The 18,962-nt window shown below is 44.4% G+C and overlaps 1 protein-coding gene across 2 annotated transcripts in view; it reads left to right on the top strand.

Annotated features, from left to right (window-relative positions):
• The window catches only part of LOC121604534 (E3 ubiquitin-protein ligase DTX4-like), a 33,472-nt gene extending 14,860 nt beyond the window's left edge, over positions 1–18,612 (top strand). For both annotated transcript variants that reach the window (XM_041934081.1, XM_041934080.1), the window contains exons 3-12: positions 83–297; positions 487–1,388; positions 13,369–13,430; positions 13,527–13,688; positions 13,899–13,960; positions 14,082–14,248; positions 14,335–14,488; positions 14,591–14,680; positions 14,803–14,901; positions 15,028–18,612. In XM_041934081.1, coding sequence (XP_041790015.1) covers positions 83–297; positions 487–1,388; positions 13,369–13,430; positions 13,527–13,688; positions 13,899–13,960; positions 14,082–14,248; positions 14,335–14,488; positions 14,591–14,680; positions 14,803–14,901; positions 15,028–15,159 — 2,045 coding nt within the window. In that variant the 3' untranslated portion in view covers positions 15,160–18,612. The remainder of the gene's footprint in view (positions 1–82; positions 298–486; positions 1,389–13,368; positions 13,431–13,526; positions 13,689–13,898; positions 13,961–14,081; positions 14,249–14,334; positions 14,489–14,590; positions 14,681–14,802; positions 14,902–15,027) is intronic.
• The last annotated feature ends 350 nt before the right edge of the window (positions 18,613–18,962 follow it).

Consider the following 18,962-nt stretch of genomic DNA (forward strand, 5'->3'; position numbering starts at 1 on the left):
CCTGGTTAACGATTGAATGAACCTATTGGGACAAAGTAATTAATTAACGCACATTTTGTTTTTCTTCCTCTTTGTATTTCAGGGACCATCCGTCCGGTGCGGAGGAGTTTCTATGACCCAGGCTCGGCCCCGGGTCAGGGCTGGCAGTGGGAGTGGGAGAACGATGCGGGTACGTGGACGCCTTACGACATGGAGGTGGCCATCGCCATCGAGAATGCCCACAACCGCCAGCAGCCCTGCCTTGACCTGACACCTCTTGGCTTCTGCTACCTCATTGATTTTAAGAACATGACACAGGTGTGTTTAAATTCTTAACATGGACATCAATGACAAAAGCAACTTGAAAATTCTTCCATACCTTTAATTCTTTTACCAAATGGGTGGTATTTAGCTTTCGAGCTACAACATCCTCCTAATGTGAGGAGCTCATGATGAACCAGTAATCAGAAAAGGCTGAACCTAATGGTTTTTTCTGTCCAACTGCAGGTGAACAGACAGAGCCAGAGGTGTCGGAGGATCCAGAGACGTGCTGACATGGCCTACCCTTTAGTGTCTGGTCCTCTCCCACTACCCAAAGGAGGAGGTGTAGGAGGAGGTGGAGGCCTAACAGGAGCCCTGCTGGGTGTTGGGGTGTCGGGGACCAGTTTGGGGATTGGAAGCTCTGTCTACCCTAATGGGGGCTTACCAGCTACTGGACTGGGTCAGCCTTGTTCCTGCCAGCAGTGCATGCTGGTCCTTAGTGTGAAGACCAATACAGGAGGAGCAGGGGGAGGAGGAGCAGCGATACAGACTTTAGGCAGACGCTCGCTAACAGTGCAGCGGCCCAAGAACTCTGTACCCACCACCTCCAAACCTCTGAGTCCATCCAAATCAGCCACTCTGGGACGAGGACAGCAGCAGAACTCCAACTCCAACTCCAACTACTATCAGACGCTGCCGCACGGCCTCGCCATTTCCAAAAACACCGCCTCTCCGCGACGGAACGCACAGCTCTTTGCTCAGTCGCTGGCCGCCCTCACAGCAGGCACCTCCTCTCTAGGTATCTCCTCGTCTTTCAACAGGCCGCCTCCGCCGTCCCTCCCGCCTCCTCAGCCTCCATCATCCAACCCAAATCTGAACCCTCCGTCTGTTCCGGCCAAGCAGTCCTCATCGTCAGCCAACGAATCAGTGCCAACCGCCACATTAATTTCCCCTGCCAACAACGTGACCACGCCACCCTCTCCCGTGCCCTCTCCATCGCCAGTGGTGATGAAGCCACAGCGAGTGCCGTCGTCCGCGGCTACAGTGTGCCATGCCCCATTGCCACAGAGATCGAGCCTAGCTGGGCTGAGCAGACCAGCGTTACAGAGGATTGCAATGGCCCAGTCCAGAGCGCTCATAGCATCAGGGTGAGTACATAAAACATACACACAGAAAGACCTCTGACTGCATTTGCATTGAAGACCTTTCACATTTACATGGGCTGAGGTAGATGAGGGTGATGATGGTGCAGTCCAGGGCTATATAAGTCACCATAATTTTATCTTTATTGCAATATGAATTCCCGCAGAAAACATCGCAAGGAGCTGCAGGATCAGAACAGCCGACATCCATAAGGCTCCTGCTCCGCTTTGCTGTTTCTAAATTCAGATTTAAAGTCATCAGCTGTTGGTTTACTTCTAAATGTAGACCAACATTGTGTGACACTCTTTTTTACTTGAGAGATCAGAACAAGGTGCAAATAATAGCAAACGGGATTGACTGAGTGTTATTTTTTTTATTAGCTGTTTAAGTTGGAAGTCATTTAATTCCACAGCAGTCAGTCATTTTTAGGGATTCAAAATATGAGAGACTGAGCCTGAACCTTTATTTGCATCTAATATTGTCATTTCAATATCCAAAGTATCTCTCATACTGGCTGTTCTCCCATATTGTGCGGTCTTATTACAATCACACACATTTACAGAGTCTGTTCAGACATGCAGTGAGAAATGCTCATCAGCACGTTGACATTTGCACATGCCCACTTACATGTTCACACATGCAGAAACACTCATACGAATATGCATGCCTGGGCATGCAATACTCAATACATACACATTAACCGCATGTGCACTGCACATACAACACCCATCTGACACCCATTAGAAGGTGATATTCTGATTGTTGGTGTTGAATGAGTCATGCATTTGTTACTCTGCACTGACTGTGAGTGATGTGACTACACAAGTGTGACTCACATTCTTTCCTGTTGTTCGGGTTGTATCTTGGGGTTTCAGACCTGTTAAGCGTTAAATTGCTCATTTCTTTAATGAAACACTCAGTGTGTTGAGGAAAAGTGAATGATGCTGCATAAAGGTGACAGATGAACATGCAGGAAACCGAGAAGAATGTTTATGGGGACAAATGAGATTCAGTAGTCGCTACCCTCCATTGATGTGTTTTGTGTTAGTTGTGCTGGCAGGCAGTAACTTCTGGGGACCATAGAATTTGAAACACATGTTCAAATGCATGTTAAGAGACAATAAATGTAGATTAATGACAAAGAATCATCATTAAAAATGGAAGCAAGGCCAAACTGAAGTTAGAAAATGTTAAACTGACATTGTAACTGTGTACTTGGATTGCTGTGGAATGTGTGTGTGTGTGTGTGTGTGTGTGTGTGTGTGCACCATTGATCTCTGTCAAAAGTCAGCCGAGCCCTCTGTGTGCTATCCATCTGAAAAGTGGCATCTGTAGAGCAGAAGGGGAGGGAAGGAGGGATTGTGGGAGAGGACAAGAAAATGAGTGTGAAGGCCATGGGTCAGCAGTACCTCCCCCTCTTTAAAGCTATTTCATGCATACAGCGGTATGCACGGTGCAGAGGTCTGAGCAGAGAGCAGCTCTGTTAGGGGTCTGCGTAACCATCTCAAATTGGAAGCCACTGCGGAGATATCAGGAATCACGTGAACACTGTTGCAGGGCTGGAATCAAAGTGACTTTCAGGGCAAGGCCACTTTGGCTTTTTATAAATAGAAATTAATTGGGGCATCACAGCAAAAATGTAGGGTACCAAAACCTAAGTGCAATAACAACAAGTGCTGATTACATATACTGAAGACAAAACGCTACACAATCAACGATCAGGAGTCAGCAGCTCTGGGTTTTTTAAAATAGTAACCTTAATGTTTGACTTTTCTACAACATGCTGTTTTTTTTTTTTAATCTGAAGAACTCATTAATTGTTTTTGTTATATTTAAATGATAAAATAAAGTCTATAAATGGACTAATGGTGATTAAGATTTAAGAGTTTCAGCACACATGCTACTGTTAGCATTTGAATCCAAGATCATAAGAGCAGTCACAAAACTTTTTTTCATGTTAAACATAGAACACACTGTTGAGAAGCTTCTCAAACCGAGACCACTTGTCTCTTCTCATCAGATCCACTGCAGACACACAGCAGCTGACAGGCAGGAGAGGAGGTGTTTTCACGCTCAGTCATAGAGTTAGAGTAGAAAAATGCTCTGTGTTTCCTCTGTCCAGCTGCACTTGCCACAGCTTTACGTTCTCATTTGGAAGCTGATGGAGCGTCAGGTTCGGCTCTGAGAGGTACTTGGTGATGTCCACCATAAAGGTCAAGCCACACAGACACTTAGGAACAAAACTTTGTCCGCTTCTAGCAGCTCCACGGTAATAAGGCTCTCCTTCACAAACTTTCCTCTTGAATGAGGTTTCAGCTTTTTAGCTATTAGCTCGTTCACCACAACACTCGCCTACGCAACACTGTCTCTGTCAGAATGTGGTCTCTTGAAATCTGCTTGTTGGGCTTCCAAACTCTGCTGAAGGCCGTTACCTTTATTCAAGTGCATTTGACCTCGCAGATTCATGCAGTTCAGCATGTTTGTAGCTGTAATGATGCTCGAGATTAGCCTTTTTAATCACACTGGCTTCCACTTCAATAACTACTTGCATTTGGTTGACAGTCAGTATGATGCGTTAATGTGGAAGAAAAAGGTGTTAGTCTGCTATTTTATGTTATTTTCTTTATCAGTGAAAAGAAAATTGAGAAAAGGTTTTGTTTTTTATTTCTGAATTGCTTCGTGGGCCCTATCATGCAGGCCCTGTGAACACGAATCAATTCACTTGCTGAATTGAAATTTTCTTGAACGTAAGAGGTGGACAAACAGGAACTATAAATGTGCAAACCAAACAAAGAATCTCACTACGAGGAACAATCATGGTGAAATCCACAAAAGATAGCCCTCAATGCTGAAGGCCAGCAGTGTCCCTCAAACTAAGTCCAGTCAGGTGTATTTCCAAAGGCTGCAGCTGTGTGTGTGATCCTGTGTATTCTAGTACACAGATAAGGCACAACAGTGTGAGAAGTAGTAAACTGCAAACACAAAGACCAAAACACATTTAACCACTGACTCTGTTGACTAGTTGCAAATGAGTGTGAATGAGGGGTCGGGGGGTGAGTGAATGGTATGAACATGACATACACAAATGCACCAAACTGGCAGCCTTACCCACTCTCCTCCCCCACCGCTCTCCTCTCTGCTTTAATACTCTCTGGCTCTTTCCTCCCCAAGTACCCTTGAACTCCTGCTTCTTTTCTAATTGTTTTCTAGCCCTTAACATCCACTCTTCTTCTCTGTCATCCCGCTCTTACTACTGTTACTATTTTTTTTTCACTTGACTTTCTTGGTAAAACCTTCCAACTAAATAATTGACAACTCCCTCCTGTTAATGTATTTCCTCCCAGTGTCTTGCATCACTCTATGGATGATTATGTCTGTCTGTTGGTCTGTCAGTCCACCACTCCGGTCCACACTGAAGTATCTCCTACATTGATGCTCCCCAGAGGATGGAGCCTACCCTTCTCAGGTGATCCCAATTAGGTCAAAATTTCAATGTATCAGCTACTTTATGACCAGAACCGACATCAGTCCCATCGGCTAGTGCAAATTAGGTAATGTTAGCATACGCTAAACTAAGACGGTGGAACTAACTGTACAGATATATATAGTCATCTTTTATTTTGTATTTCTCTATTCTGTTGTTATTTTTGTACTGCTATTACCTGCTGCCTGTAACACCCAAATTTCCTCAGCTGGGGATTAATAAAGTCTTATCTTATCTGAGCATGTTGCCACGCAGTGGTAGCATTTAGCTGAAAGCACCACTGTGTCGAAGTGCAGATGGTTTCATAGAGCTGCTAGCAGGGCTGCGGACTCACGGTGATTTGGGCTCTTTAATTTAACCCTGCAAGTGCCGCCTGGCGCTGTCTTTTCTGGCTTCACCATGCTCCTCAGTCATACCCAGGAGAGGAAAATGTTGCTCATTTACCCACGGAGGCTGATTTTAATCAGCTTCCAGGAACAGCTCAACTTCTTCAAACAGATCCTTGAGTACTGACACTGGAAAGAAAACCAGATTTCATAGTGACAGTTTCCAACGCTCCATGATGTCATAGAACAGGGCCAGGAACACGCCAGTTCATGAAAGCTTCCCTGTTTGGTAGTTTCGAGCAGGTGTATGTCTCCTGCTCTTGTGAAAAGCCCGCTGCTGCACAGGAAGTGATGCATTTTCAGTTTTAGTTCAGCTCTAGAGACTGAAAAATGGGATTCTAGCAGACAATCACTTTCAAACTGAAAGCAAGGTCAGATGGTTTTGAGATGTAGATTTTTTTGGCAGTACCCCCCCTCCTTCAACCCTGTCGCTTGTTCCCTGCCCCCTCCTCTCCCTCCCTGGCTCCTCTCCTCCCTCCTCTCCCGTCGCGTCTGAGCAGTCTGGGCCCCTCAGAACCTCATTGTTGGTCTCCACAGTAACCTTTGTTGGATTACCCAAGTCTGGGCTGCATTAGCAGCACAATGCTGAGCCTCCACTAGTTTTCTCTTCTCTCTTCTCCTTCCCCCTCTACCCAGTCCTTTCTATATCCTTGGCCTACCGTTTATTTCCCTTTTTTTCTTTACTCCTCTCTACTACTGTCTTCTTTTGATTTTCATGAGTTGTCACTGTTTTCATCTCTCAGACTCTGCTTCCTTTTCCTAGTTAGTAAAGATGCCTTAACTTTAATCTTACCCTCATAGCATTCATCAGGGAAGGCTGGTTTTTAGAGGTGGATGGATGCGGTGGAGTGCCCCATCGTATAAATGCCAGTGCTGATCAAGCTTTATATTCATAATGGGAATATTTTTCAAATAGGGTGGAGGTAGACAATAGCACTGGTCCAGTCAGCATTGTTGGTAGCCCCAGACAACCACAATTCTGAGGAGGGGAGGGGGTCTGCAGATACATTTATATATATGTGTGTGTGTGTGTGTGTGTGTGTGTGTGTGTGTGTGTGTGTGTGTGTGTGTGTGTGTGTGTGTAGACACTCTCAGACTCAGACAGCACCAAGACAAGGGCTTATGGGAATTGGGTGGGGGGTGCAAGACAAAGAAACGAGTCAGCAAACTGTCAAAGATTGATCACACGGTGGTGCGAGAAATCAGGCCAACACCAACCAGAGACACACACACACACACACACACACACACACACACACTCATACGCAGAGATGCCGGCTGTGAAGGCATTTAACGTATGCACACATGCACACACACACACACACACAACGTCCTCTCTCACACACAGTAAAAGTAAATATTGACAGTCCTAAGGGGAGATGCAGTGAACAATGTGTGCTGTCTCTCTCTCTCTCCAGTGGGAGATTATAGGAACGAGACAAAGGGAATGAATGAGTGGGGGGAGAAACTGGTTGGTTGAGGGGAGGGGGCTGCATAGACAGAGTGCAGAGGAAAAGCAAATTAAGCAGGAAGGGGTGCGAGAAAGAGAGGAGGTCTGACTTCATTAGGGGGCGAGATCAGACAAGAGGAGCCGAAGCGGGCAGCGGGGATGTGGTGGCACCTGTTAGGTTCACCAACAGGCTGCAGACCTCAGCTCTCTGGAGTCTCCATTTGAACCGTGCTCGGCCCATAGAGGGCGCTGCAGCTGCAGACACACAGAGACCTATGCAGAGTGAACTTGGACAAAAGCAATATCCTTGACTGCATGAGAAGAATGAAAAGAATGAGACACGTTTAGAAAGCGAGGGAGCACACATATCAATTGTGACACGGGCCTCGACAGATAAATTTGACTTTGACAGATCGTTCCACTGTCTCCACTGTCCACTGTCTTTGCTTTGTCTGGCTGATAAAATAGGTTTGTGGGTCTGTGGCAGCCACGTCGCGGTTTGAGCAAAGTTAGCTAAGCTCGGCTGATAATGAATCTCTCGCCTCTCGCCTTCCCGTTAGCAACGACAGCGACTGGTGTGGTATCTGAGACTTCACATCCACAACAGCTGCGTTAAGAAAAGTGAATGTGTGGTGAGTTTCACTCAGGTGAATCCACAGCCACTGTTGAACTGTTGAGCAGTGTTCTTTTACTCTTTGTCAGAACAGGCAAGCATGTCGTTACTTGCTCAACAAATATTTCATTTTCATTTAATATTTAGTATGATTTTCAGAAATGTCACACATTCAGTGCACAGCAGCAAACCTGTCACATCACATTATTTTTCACCAAAGCACGCCATTAGTACGCGTGTGAGTAACAGTGTGTGTCCATAGGAATCTGTGTGAGGTTGTGGATGCTGCTTTATGAGCGTGTGACAATATGTGTGTGAGAATGTGTGGGAGTGTGTTATTGTCTGGTGTCTAAATCAGTCCAGCTGATGTCCATCTGGGCCCGGGGGGGGATAAGAGGAGCAGAGGGACAGAGGGACGGAGGGTGTGTTTGAGACAAAGCTGAGGGAGTGTGTGATATGGTGGGAGGGTTGGAGGGTGGGTTTGAGGTGGCAGGGGGTCAAGATGCTGGAGTCCCCCTCAGGCCCTTCCCCCTCACAGGATCTTCCTTTTTTAAAAAAAGATTTCTGCCTCATTTCTTCGTCACTGCTTTTATTTCCATCAGAGCAGCCTGGCTTCCTGCTTCTCCCATAATACTTCCTCCTTTTGGGGGTCATTTTTCAATGACAGATGTATTGATATGTTGCTAAGTAATTTTTTTAAGTAATTAGTTTGTAACCGCTGCTGCTGGTTCCAAACGTTCTTGTCCCCACTTTGAATTCCCATTTAAAGTTTTCTTTCAGTAATATCCTCAATGTTCCTCAGTATAGAAACCAGGGAGTCTCCTGGATCATTTAACAAAACTAAAAGTTCATGTTATGGCCATGTTTTTACCATTTCAACTTGATTTCTGAGAAACCAAAGGTATCTACGTCGTTTTCTATGGCGGTCATGGCCCTCCATCACGTTTTTTAGAGAAGAAGCCAATAAGCTGTAGCAAATTAAAGGCTTCACTCCTGTAATTGGGAATAAAACACCACAATAGTTTTCAAATTTAGTTAAAAGTGACACAATCCAAAACTGATTTAACTGCTGAATGTATTACCATTGCCTTTGGATTCTACTCGCTGTTGGCAGCACATGCAACACAATTTAAAGATTACAGATTGCATACGACTTCCCAAAATGCTGCTGCAGTTGACTTCTCCCCTCATGTTTATGTATGTGTGGGCTCACACCTTTGGCTTTTTATTAAGGAAGCAGCTATTTAGCATAGTGAGTGTCACGCCAATCCAAGCAGCGCTATATATCATTTGACATATTTTGATACTAGAGCTGATACAATACTAAAGTTTCAGTACTGATGTCAGAACCATGCTTTTGTTATTATGAAATGTGTTTCTGCAAAACGTTTTGAAGACAGCTGTATAAAAACTTAAATTAAATACAGTTTAAATATAGTCTAGTTGGTATCCAGTTCTCTTGTAGGTATCCAAGATAATTATTCCTTTCGGTCAACAGGCACTGTTATTAATGACGGGCTGTGAGACGAAGGCGAGCTGTGTGTATACGTGTGTGTCATCAGCACATCAGTGGGGCAGCGGGAAAGTGTGTTAATGAGCTACACGAAGCTTATTGAGGATCAGACTTGACTCATCACTCCCCTCTCTCTTCCTTACCTCACACTGTAAAGACTTCCTTGCTAACGCAGCAGCCTATTAAATATTAATAGACCTGGTGAGTGGCAACAAGTGATTAGTATGAGTGTGTATGTGTGTGTGAGATCACTGTCATCGTCACTCACTGACTTGATCCAGCGCAGATCTAAAATAGGTGTTTCCCATCCGTCATCAGCAGATAGCCTCTTTATAGCGGAGGAAGCGGTCTGTCTGTCTTCCATAAATAAATCTTTATGACAAGTTTAAGATCTTAAACTACTTTGACTGCATGCGACAGCAAAGCTTGGGCTAATCTGAGCAACGCAGACGGAAATGTGAAGTGATTAAGATGTGTTGGTAGCCACATTTTGACTACGAGGTGAAAAATTGGGCGCTCATCATCCACTGAAACCGACATTAGACATAAAAGATTTGTGTCCTGTTATTAGCCTCCTCATGGGTGAGAAGTTGAGTCTTTGAAGGACCACAATTACAGGGACGAATCAGGTTTTTTGAAGTGGGATTATATGAGGAACATGCACTGAAAACATTTATAATGTGTTTTTTTTGTGTGTTTTACCTTGCCATCAGAGGGCCCTTTGCTTCGGCACCACATTTTCTCACCTGTGTAACTTGTATTTTTACTTCTACACAGTATCACACCACAGATCAGCTGTTTAAATCAGAAAGTTGTGAGATCAGACTGACTCAAACGTCTTTTTTCCTCAAGCTTTGGTGCATGCTGGTGTGTCCCGGTCACCATATAGAGTTCACTCTGTTCTGTTGGGTGATTTTGGCGTGAGACAGCTGTGGTTCGTTGCAGTTGCAATACACGTCACCACTCCACATGCAACATTGAAGAGCGTTTTAAAACCACCACCGCATAAACCAAACAGACACTTGCTGTAGAGCACTGCTGTGCCCAGCCATCAGGAAGGACAGTGCTAAATACCTCCAAATGAAGGAAACGACCTATCCAACAACCAGTAAAGAAATTCAGTTTACACAGTAAAGTTTCTCTTCGTTTTCTTTTGCCCCATCCAGTCTCCATCAGGAATAATTCTTGCTCTGGTTCATAAAGACATCCTCTTGTCGCAACAGTGAACGACATTTCATTGAAGCTGTCATAATCACTTAGCACTATCCGCGATGGCGTTGCCGATATCCTTTTCACCTTGTGAGTGTGTGTGTGTGTGTGTGTGTGTGTGTGTGTGTGTGTGTGTGTGTCTGTGCATCATCGTCAGACGCCCGTTGAACAACCACAGAACAGGAGACATGAGAGGAATGAGTTTGTTGAAACAGGCAAACTGTGCCAGATTTATTCAATGCAACTAACCATCCTCACACCGTCAACCTTGTTAGTATTGAGATATGTATGTGTTTGTCTGAAATAGTCCCTCGTTTGATGCAATGAATGTACGACATTAAGCAAGGTTAGTCATGAAGGTACAATGTGTCATTATTGGCAGGAGATAAATGATCAGCTGTTTGGTAAGAACATGAGTAAATGTACACTGTGTGCACAATTATTTGGCAAGTGAGTATTTTGACCATATCATCATTTTTATGCATATTTTCCAACTCCAAGCTGTATAAACTTGAATGCTTATTGGGTTTAAGCATATCAGGTGATGTGTATTTGTGGAATGAGGGAGGGTGTGGCCTAGGGAGATCAACACCCTGTATCAAGGTGTGCATAATTACTGGGCAGCTTCTTTTCCTCAGGCAAAAGGGGCCAAAAAAAGAGTCTCTGACAGACTCTGAAAAGTCAAAAACAGTAAAAAGTCTTTCAGAGGGATGCAGCACTCTCTTTCAGCATGGAAATTGCTAAGATATTCGGGCGTGATCACAGACACAACAAATGTTTTGTTGCAAATAGTCAACAGGGTGGCAAGAAACCAGTTCGTCAGTTCTTATGGACTGATGAGATGAGAGTGACTCTTGACGGAGCAGATGGATGGACTCGTGGCTAGATCAGTGACGGGCAGAGAGCTCCACTTCAACTCAGACGCCGGCAAGGCGGAGGTGGGGTACTGGTGTGGGCTGGTATTATTGAAGATGAGCTAGTTGGACCTTTTCGCGTTGGAGATGGTCTCAAAATCAACTCCCAAACCTAATGCCAGATTTCAGAAGACACTTTCTTCAAGCAGTAGTACAGGAAAAAGTCTGCGTCTTTCAAGAAGACCATGGTTTTTATGCAGGGCAAAGCTCCATCACGTGCAGAGAAGTGCTCCACTGCGTGGCTAGCCAGTAAAGGCCTTAAAGATAAAAGAGTAAAGACATGGCCCCGTCCTCACCTGACCTAAACCCTATTGAGAACTTGTGTGCCCTTCTTAAATAGGAGATTTCCGGTGAAGGAAAACAGCTCACCTCCCTGAACAGTGTTTGGGAGGCTGTGGTTACTGCTGCACAAAAAGTTGATCATCAACAGATGAAGAAACTCCATGAAGGGAAGGCTTGTGACTGCTACTGAAAAGAAGGGTGGCTATTCTTTTTAATATCAGATATGTTTATTTGTACATTTTGACTCCCACTTTAACAGATGAAAGTAAATAAGTGAGATGGGAAAATGTTTGTTTTTCATTTAGTTGCATAATATTTCTGCCCACTAATAGTTGCCCAATAATTGTGCACACATAGACATTCTCCTAAGAAAGACAAAAGCTCACTTTACTTTCCTAAATATTCAGGTTTGAGGTTTATTAACATTTTGGATTGACCAAGAGCACTGTAGTTGTTCAATAATAAAGTGAATCCTCACAAATACAGCTTGCCTAATAACTGTGCACACAGTGTATGTGTGACATCAGTGACTTCTGTTGTTTACCCCTCACTCTGTATGTTTACTGTTCTTCTACTCGCACTTGATGTTTGGTGTTTCTCTCTGAAGTGTGTGAAGTTTCACACGCAAAATCATTCTCTCATACTCTTTCCCTCATCCACACACACACACACACACACACACACACACACACACACATCCCAGTGAGTCATTGACTCACATGTTGTCATGTGTTGCTGAGTGGGGTTAAGTGAAAGCAGCTTAGTGCACTGACAGAAAGCCTGTTAAAGCTAAACCAACAACAGATCATCACTGCACTCAGACCAGCTGCCTGTCACACTGCTACAGTCTATTAGCACGAGTGATTGTGTCTGCAGCTGAATGATAAGAAGGGTTCGACTGCGACCCCTTCAGCAGCTCGGTTGGTAGTGCGGGCCTGTAGCGGCGACTGCTGGTATCATGAGGCTGCTGCTTCCTGTCTGTTTGCACCCGTCTTTACAGGTTTTCTATGTAGGACTGTTTGTCTGCGTTCCCACTTGAATCACAGCCTTACTCCACCCTAGACGAAGAGTTGATCTTCACATTTACTTACATGGCAACACTGACACGTTTCTAGTTGACTGGTCTGTGATCAGAGTTAACAGCAGCAGCCTCCAGACATCGTCAGCCGTTCAGCAGTCACTTTATGTCTGGAAGACAAAGGATAGTCCAGTGCTGTGAAGACTGTGTGTGTGTGTTCTACGCCCTAAGGACCCTTCAGGTCTATAAGTGTAGTCCACAATGGACTAACCTGCCACTGTACCCAGCTGATTGGCTGTGTTGACACATACAGCTGTTAGCTGAAAGGTTTCTCATCTGACCACAGAGTTTCAGTGGGGCCACATTCACTCTATAACCACATGCTGTATACTGTGTAACCTGCAACACTCTGACCATGGCCACCAACATACTCTCAATGTCCAGATTTAGCACAAAATGTTTATTATTTACTAAGAGTAAACCTCAAACTTCCAAGTAAATATCCAGATCACTGTCATCAAACAACTGTCAAATTCTGTACAATTCAAAGAACTAATGATTGATGAGTGTGTGTGTGTGACGCATGTTTGTCACTTAGAGATGATGATGATGATGATGATGATGATGGTGGTGGGCTTTGTGACGAGGCAGGTAATCCCCAGCGCGCAGCTGTGTGACGTCCATCTCTTTGAGCTCACTGAGCAGATGGAAACTCCGCGGATTAGCTGTCATAAACACACACACTGCCGGCCGCCGTTATTCATTCACTCTCTGGCCGCACGCTGTCAGACAAACAGAGGAGGGGCGAGCTAGCGAGAGATACTTAACAGAAAGAGGACTTTTCTGTGTGACTCAGACAAGGACTTGACAGGACACTCCTTTATTTAGCCGGTCTGCGATCTGCTTGTTGTCCTTTTTGCCTTTGTGTGAATTTTGGTTTTCTTATCTGTGACCTCTCGGTGTGAAAATGACAGTCATCTGTTTTTCAAAGTGAGTATCTATCAGGTGGATTCTCCAGGTTGCCTCATAGTATTTGCCAGCCTCTCATGTCTGGTGGAATCTGACAGTCACTGTAGGAAATTCACTGAAGTAAATAGTTTGTGTCTTGTCTTGCAGCGTGCCCACCGTCCCAGTGAAGAACCTCAATGGATCCAGTCCTGTTCACCCTGCACTGGCCGGTAAGACCCTACCCTCACTGACCACAGGCTGTTACTGGTCACAAATAGAGAAAGAAACCAGAGAGGAAGCTTTGTGTCTCTTCTGTTGTATTTCAGGGATCACAGGTATCCTGATGAGTGCTGCCGCTCTGCCTGTGTGTCTGACCAGGCCTCCTAAACTCGTGCTGCACCCTCCACCTGTCAGCAAGAGCGACATCAAACCCGTGCCAGGCTTCGGCCACTGCTGCAGGAAGACCACCAAGAAACAGGCTCGCAAGGGTTAGCACTCACTCACACAGTTATGCTTCCACGAATGCATTAGTTCGATGGTTCTGCCCCTGAAATGCCTCAGTTTTGAAATCATGTACATTAACGTGTGCCAAAGAAGAGCGAGGGTCTCTGTGTTTAGCAGCAGCTTTTTTCTGCTGAGGGCGATGCATTCATGCCGGTGTCACACCAAACGTAAACAGCTCCTCTGTCTTCCTGCAGGTAAAACTCCAGAGGAGGTGGTAAAGAAGTACCTTCAGAAAGTAAAAAGTCCACCAGAGGAGGTATGAACAGTAATTGTGTTTTTCACAGTGCTAATTTGCATGAGATGTGTTGGTTTTAGAATGCGTTACAGATGGATATGGTTTTCAGAATTGGATTTCTCATCCTCCTCGTCTTTCCTAGGACTGCACCATCTGTATGGAGCCGCTGGGGGGTCCATCTGGATATAAGGGTCCAGGAGTGGGGCCTGTGTCTCGGGCAGAGTCAGTCGGGCGACTAGCACAGTGTGGACACCAGTACCATTTCCAGTGTCTGGTGGCCATGTATAATAATGGCAACAAGGACGGCAGGTAGGTTAGCCACAGAGGGACCGTTACTCTTCATTGTCTCTCAGCTTTTTAGCAAAAAATCACTCAACCACGTCCTCTCTGCTCAGTCTTCAGTGTCCCACCTGCAAAACCATCTACGGCGTAAAGACAGGCAACCAACCGGCAGGGAAGATGGAGTACCACGTCATCCCTCACTCTTTACCAGGGCATCTAGACTGCAAAACCATACGCATCATCTACAACATACCACCAGGCATTCAGGTGCGGCAGTGTTGCTTTTCTTCTCATGTGGTGTTACATGGCCACAGCTGGTTTGATCGGCATGGGTGCCTCCTAATAAGAATGCCCTCCCTTTCCTTTCAGGGACCAGAGCATCCGAACCCAGGGAAGCCCTTCACTGCCAGAGGCTTTCCCCGACACTGCTACCTCCCAGACAGCGAGAAAGGACGCAAGGTAAACACAGTTCAACAGAGACCAGACAGCCTGTGTAGATCCATTTGAATACAGATGCATATTTAAGGGATTTGTTCAAATAGACGTTTTGTCCTTTCTTTTACCCCCTAACCTGTCGACAGGTACTGAGACTGCTCCTGGTGGCCTGGGACCGCAGGTTAATCTTCTCAGTTGGTACTTCCAGCACTACAGGAGAGTCTGACACCGTCATCTGGAACGAGGTGCATACACAACACCATTCAACCATAACTCCAGAATGAATTTGACTGACTGCCGTTTGTGATATTTACACATCAGGTTACTTTTCACCCGTGCTTTACTTAACTTATTTTTGCCCTGTCTTCAAGGTCCACCACAAAACCGAGTTTGGCTCCAACCTGACGGGCCACGGCTTCCCCGACCCCGGACACCTCGACAATGTCCTGGAAGAGCTCCGAGCTCAGGGCATCACGGAGGATGATGGACTGATGGAAAAGTGAGCGGAAAATCAACCAGAACAGCGGAGGAGGAGACACTCGTGTCAGAGTCGTTAAGGGTGACAGGGAGGACGAGGAGGAATAGAATTGAGCCTCACCATGAAAAGAAGAAGAGGCAGCAGGAAGAGGAAACGAGGAGGTCCTAGACTGAGACACACTCTCTCTACCAGCACTTAAAGGGGTGCTGGGGGACGTTTCGGGTTATAGACGACATTGATTTTGTTTTTCAGAGGTTACCACTTCTCAAGATGCTGATTGAGTCACCTCTGGGTTCGCCTGCAATGCGAGTCTGTCCAGACTTCACAGTTTTCAAGCAAGCACATCAACATAAGTAGGAGGCAGTCTGAGGAAGCTACAGCACAGAAAGCGAAGCCACACAGAATGATGGCACTCATGGTAAACGCTCCTAATGAACAACTAGGTACTAATTGTTGACCAGTGAGAATGAATCGGTACTAATATTTAGGACAAAAACAATTTTACTTTACTGGGTATAGAGTAACCGGGAAAAGATGGTAAGATTTTAGAGCAGTTCAATGAAAACTGGGAGAGAAAAGACAAAGAGAGAAAGAAGTTGGAGCAGTGGGGGAGGGGACAGGAGAAAGGGGAGCAGGAATAATGTAGCAGAAAGAGAGAAAGATGGCGAATGAATGTTGCCTAGGATAAGAGTAGAGTAAAATTAACTTGTATGGTGCTCAACGGGTACTTTAGCTATCACTAAAAACAAGGAAACCAAGAGTGATGAAGGAAAGAGAAAGACAGGCCGCTGCGCTTTCTTTGTCCAAACCACCTGCTTGTTGGTGGTTGAACTTTAGTGCTGTTGCTCCCTCTTGTGGTGAAACTGATGAACTGCACCTCAGCCTGCAAGATACTGGAACAAATCAAAATATTTACTATGAGTTATCCACGCGTTACTTTTTTTTAATCATTGTTACTATAATCCTCATTTAACGTCTTTCCATACTTTACCTCTTGCTTTTGACTTGATGGGTTTTATATGACCTAGGCTCTGTATGTTTACGACTGTGTGTGAAATGACATAAGACCAATCTAAGGCTGAGTCATTTGGGCCTAACTGGAGTCTTACAATTGAGCCATTGTGGTACAGATTAACCTTAGATACACAGGTACCAGTATTTACTTATCTATCTTTATTTTATTTTCTCCCTCTTGCCTGTTGGTTGACATACAGTTTCAGTGGATTCAGATGCTGTTGTATCCTGTCAACAAAAGAAAACATGGGGATGTGAATAAAAACCTGATGAAGATTAGCATTTTGGGGGTTGCCTAGAATTAAGTGCTCAGGATTTGCTTCAGGGCCTACATGTTTAATTCAAGTTGAATGAGCTTCACTGTCAGTGCTTGAACCCAAAAGAATGAACCAAGAGCCTAGGGCTGGTCTCACAGCCAGATATCCCTCAGATTGGGCATGGGGTTGGAAGGTTGGGAGGGATGGAGAGGACAAGAGGTCAGACTGAAGCAGAGGTCATGGCCTGGTCTTCCCAAACACACAGTACCATTGAGGAGAAAATATTCAAATACATTTTAGTTTGTCAGTCAAGGCCTCGACATGGGGTTGTCAGTAACAAGTAGGAATTGCACCACCATTCCTCAAATTACAAATTAAGCCCACCCATAGACAAGGATCCTGCAACAGTCAAATTCAGTAAAAACACGACTAAACTGGACTTGCTCCTGATTGGCTGGAATTACTTGAGCATAGATGAAATCCGTCCAGTCAGATCAGCTTGCAGCATCTGAACCAGAAGGCCCTCAATTTTTGGATTTACCTCATTTAAATCAGAGAGTTTGTTATCTGTTCAGGGACCAGTAATACAAGGACACTACAATTCCTGTGAGATTATCAATTAAGTCAATAAATATTCTTGTAGTTCAGCTTTTTGAGGACAAAATAAAAGGAAGTGCGTCACTTTGTGCCTGCACCTGAGGAGCAGTGTGACTGCAAAAGGTCAGATTGTAAAAGACAGACAATATGGGACCTTTTTGACTTCATGGCCTCAGAAAGAAAACTAGTAGCGTCAGTCTAATCTCACACCTCTTCTTATCCTACCCCTCCTGACTGATAATCAACACACTGCCCAGTCTCTGAGTTGGGTCTATAAATGACCCCCCATTACAATGTTACAAGACTTGTGCATGTGTGTATGTGCGTGTGTGAGAAAGAATCTGTGTACCTGTATTCTACCAACATGCTCCCAGTTTTAGGGTATCTCAGTACTCTGTGGGAATCACATCATCCTTCAGCTCTAATGATGATGGTACTCCCACCATAACTTCTTAATTATGTTTTTTAATGTGAAATATAGTTACACCTTTGCTTTTTAATAGTATTCTTGACACTATCATAGAGTAAATTGCCTTTTTTCATTTTTTACATTTATGTTGTATTAATAATGCCCTTTTACATTTGTTACTATTGGTTTACAAGGACAGTGTTGTTAAATACAGTGTCTTTTTTTATTCTGTACAGAAGTTAAGCTGATTTGCGTCGTCTTTTCTTTGGAAAAGGAATTTGATGGTAGACTTTTATCTGAGTGAAAAATGTAATGAATTTTGGGAGCAAGTCAAACCCTGGTACCCTCACGCTTCTGTGAGGTAAACAATACTTTCATTTTCTACAAATCATCTGCACTGAGCCTGGATCTGCCTACTGGAGCTCTTAATGTGTGTCACCCTGAAAGGTTTCAGAGCAGATTTGTTGGACATGGTTTTGGTCTTTGTCCACCTCTCTGTTAGCAGCAGAATTGTTCATGTGCAGGTGGCATGATGAAAATGGTTGTTTTAAACATTGTAAACTGTTATAAAATCACAATTTCCTCTTGTGTTGTAGCAGTTTTCTTGCTCTCTTGACCCAAACACTGCACAATGACTTAGGAAAACACAGATTTTGTATGATCAGTAAGTCCCTTATGTTGCTTTTACTTTGTCTTTTTTATCATTAAAGGTATGGCTTTGATTTCTGAACAATGAACAAGAAATTAAAATGAATGTCATGACCAGTTTTATCACTATTTCTCTTGACTTTGGCTGAATTGGATGACTTGAGTCTGATGTGGCCATGATTTTGTTATTGTACGGTTAAAAAGATGAATGATTACCTTCAGCCTCAAGCGTCTTTGCGAGAGACTAATGGTTGATTTACAGGCTTTGATCCAGGGTGTGCAGTGTGTGAAACTATTTGCGCAATGTGTCAAACAGCTATGACGATTAACTCACATTTTCAGTTTTGTCCCATTTTTCTATGTGGATTTCTCTCCCATCACCTGTTCTCATTACAACTGAAGACAATATCTTCTCCAAATGTCGGTGGATCAGGGCCTCCTGTGACGAGTCTTCTTTTGTTTCTTGGGGGTGGGGGTGGTGGCAGAGGGGTGATGGGTGCTTGTATGAGAGAGCGAGCATTAAACCTGATGAGAAAAGGCAAAGTGTAAATATTTCACAATAATTGCTGGAGTATGAGTGATTAATACGCGAAAAAAAAATAAAGAATGAATGAAACTTACCTGTTGTGTTGTTCTAATTGTTGTAGCCATGGACGAAGCTGTAGGGAGTAGCTGTATGATTTTATATATATTCCTATTCGATTTTGCACAATGCATTCCTTCAATAGTGGCGTTTCCTTCTCTATATGCAGCCAATCTTGTTCCATCATTTCCATCTTTCTAGACGGCCAATCCCATCTCCTCATTTCCATCTTTCTAGACGGCCAATCGCATCTCCTCAATTCCATCTTTCTAGACGGCCAATCGCATCTCCTCATTTCCATCTTTTGTTTAGGTCACAGG

This window comes from Chelmon rostratus, chromosome 3, assembly GCF_017976325.1.
Source record: "Chelmon rostratus isolate fCheRos1 chromosome 3, fCheRos1.pri, whole genome shotgun sequence".
In the NCBI taxonomy this organism is placed as follows: domain Eukaryota; kingdom Metazoa; phylum Chordata; class Actinopteri; order Chaetodontiformes; family Chaetodontidae; genus Chelmon; species Chelmon rostratus.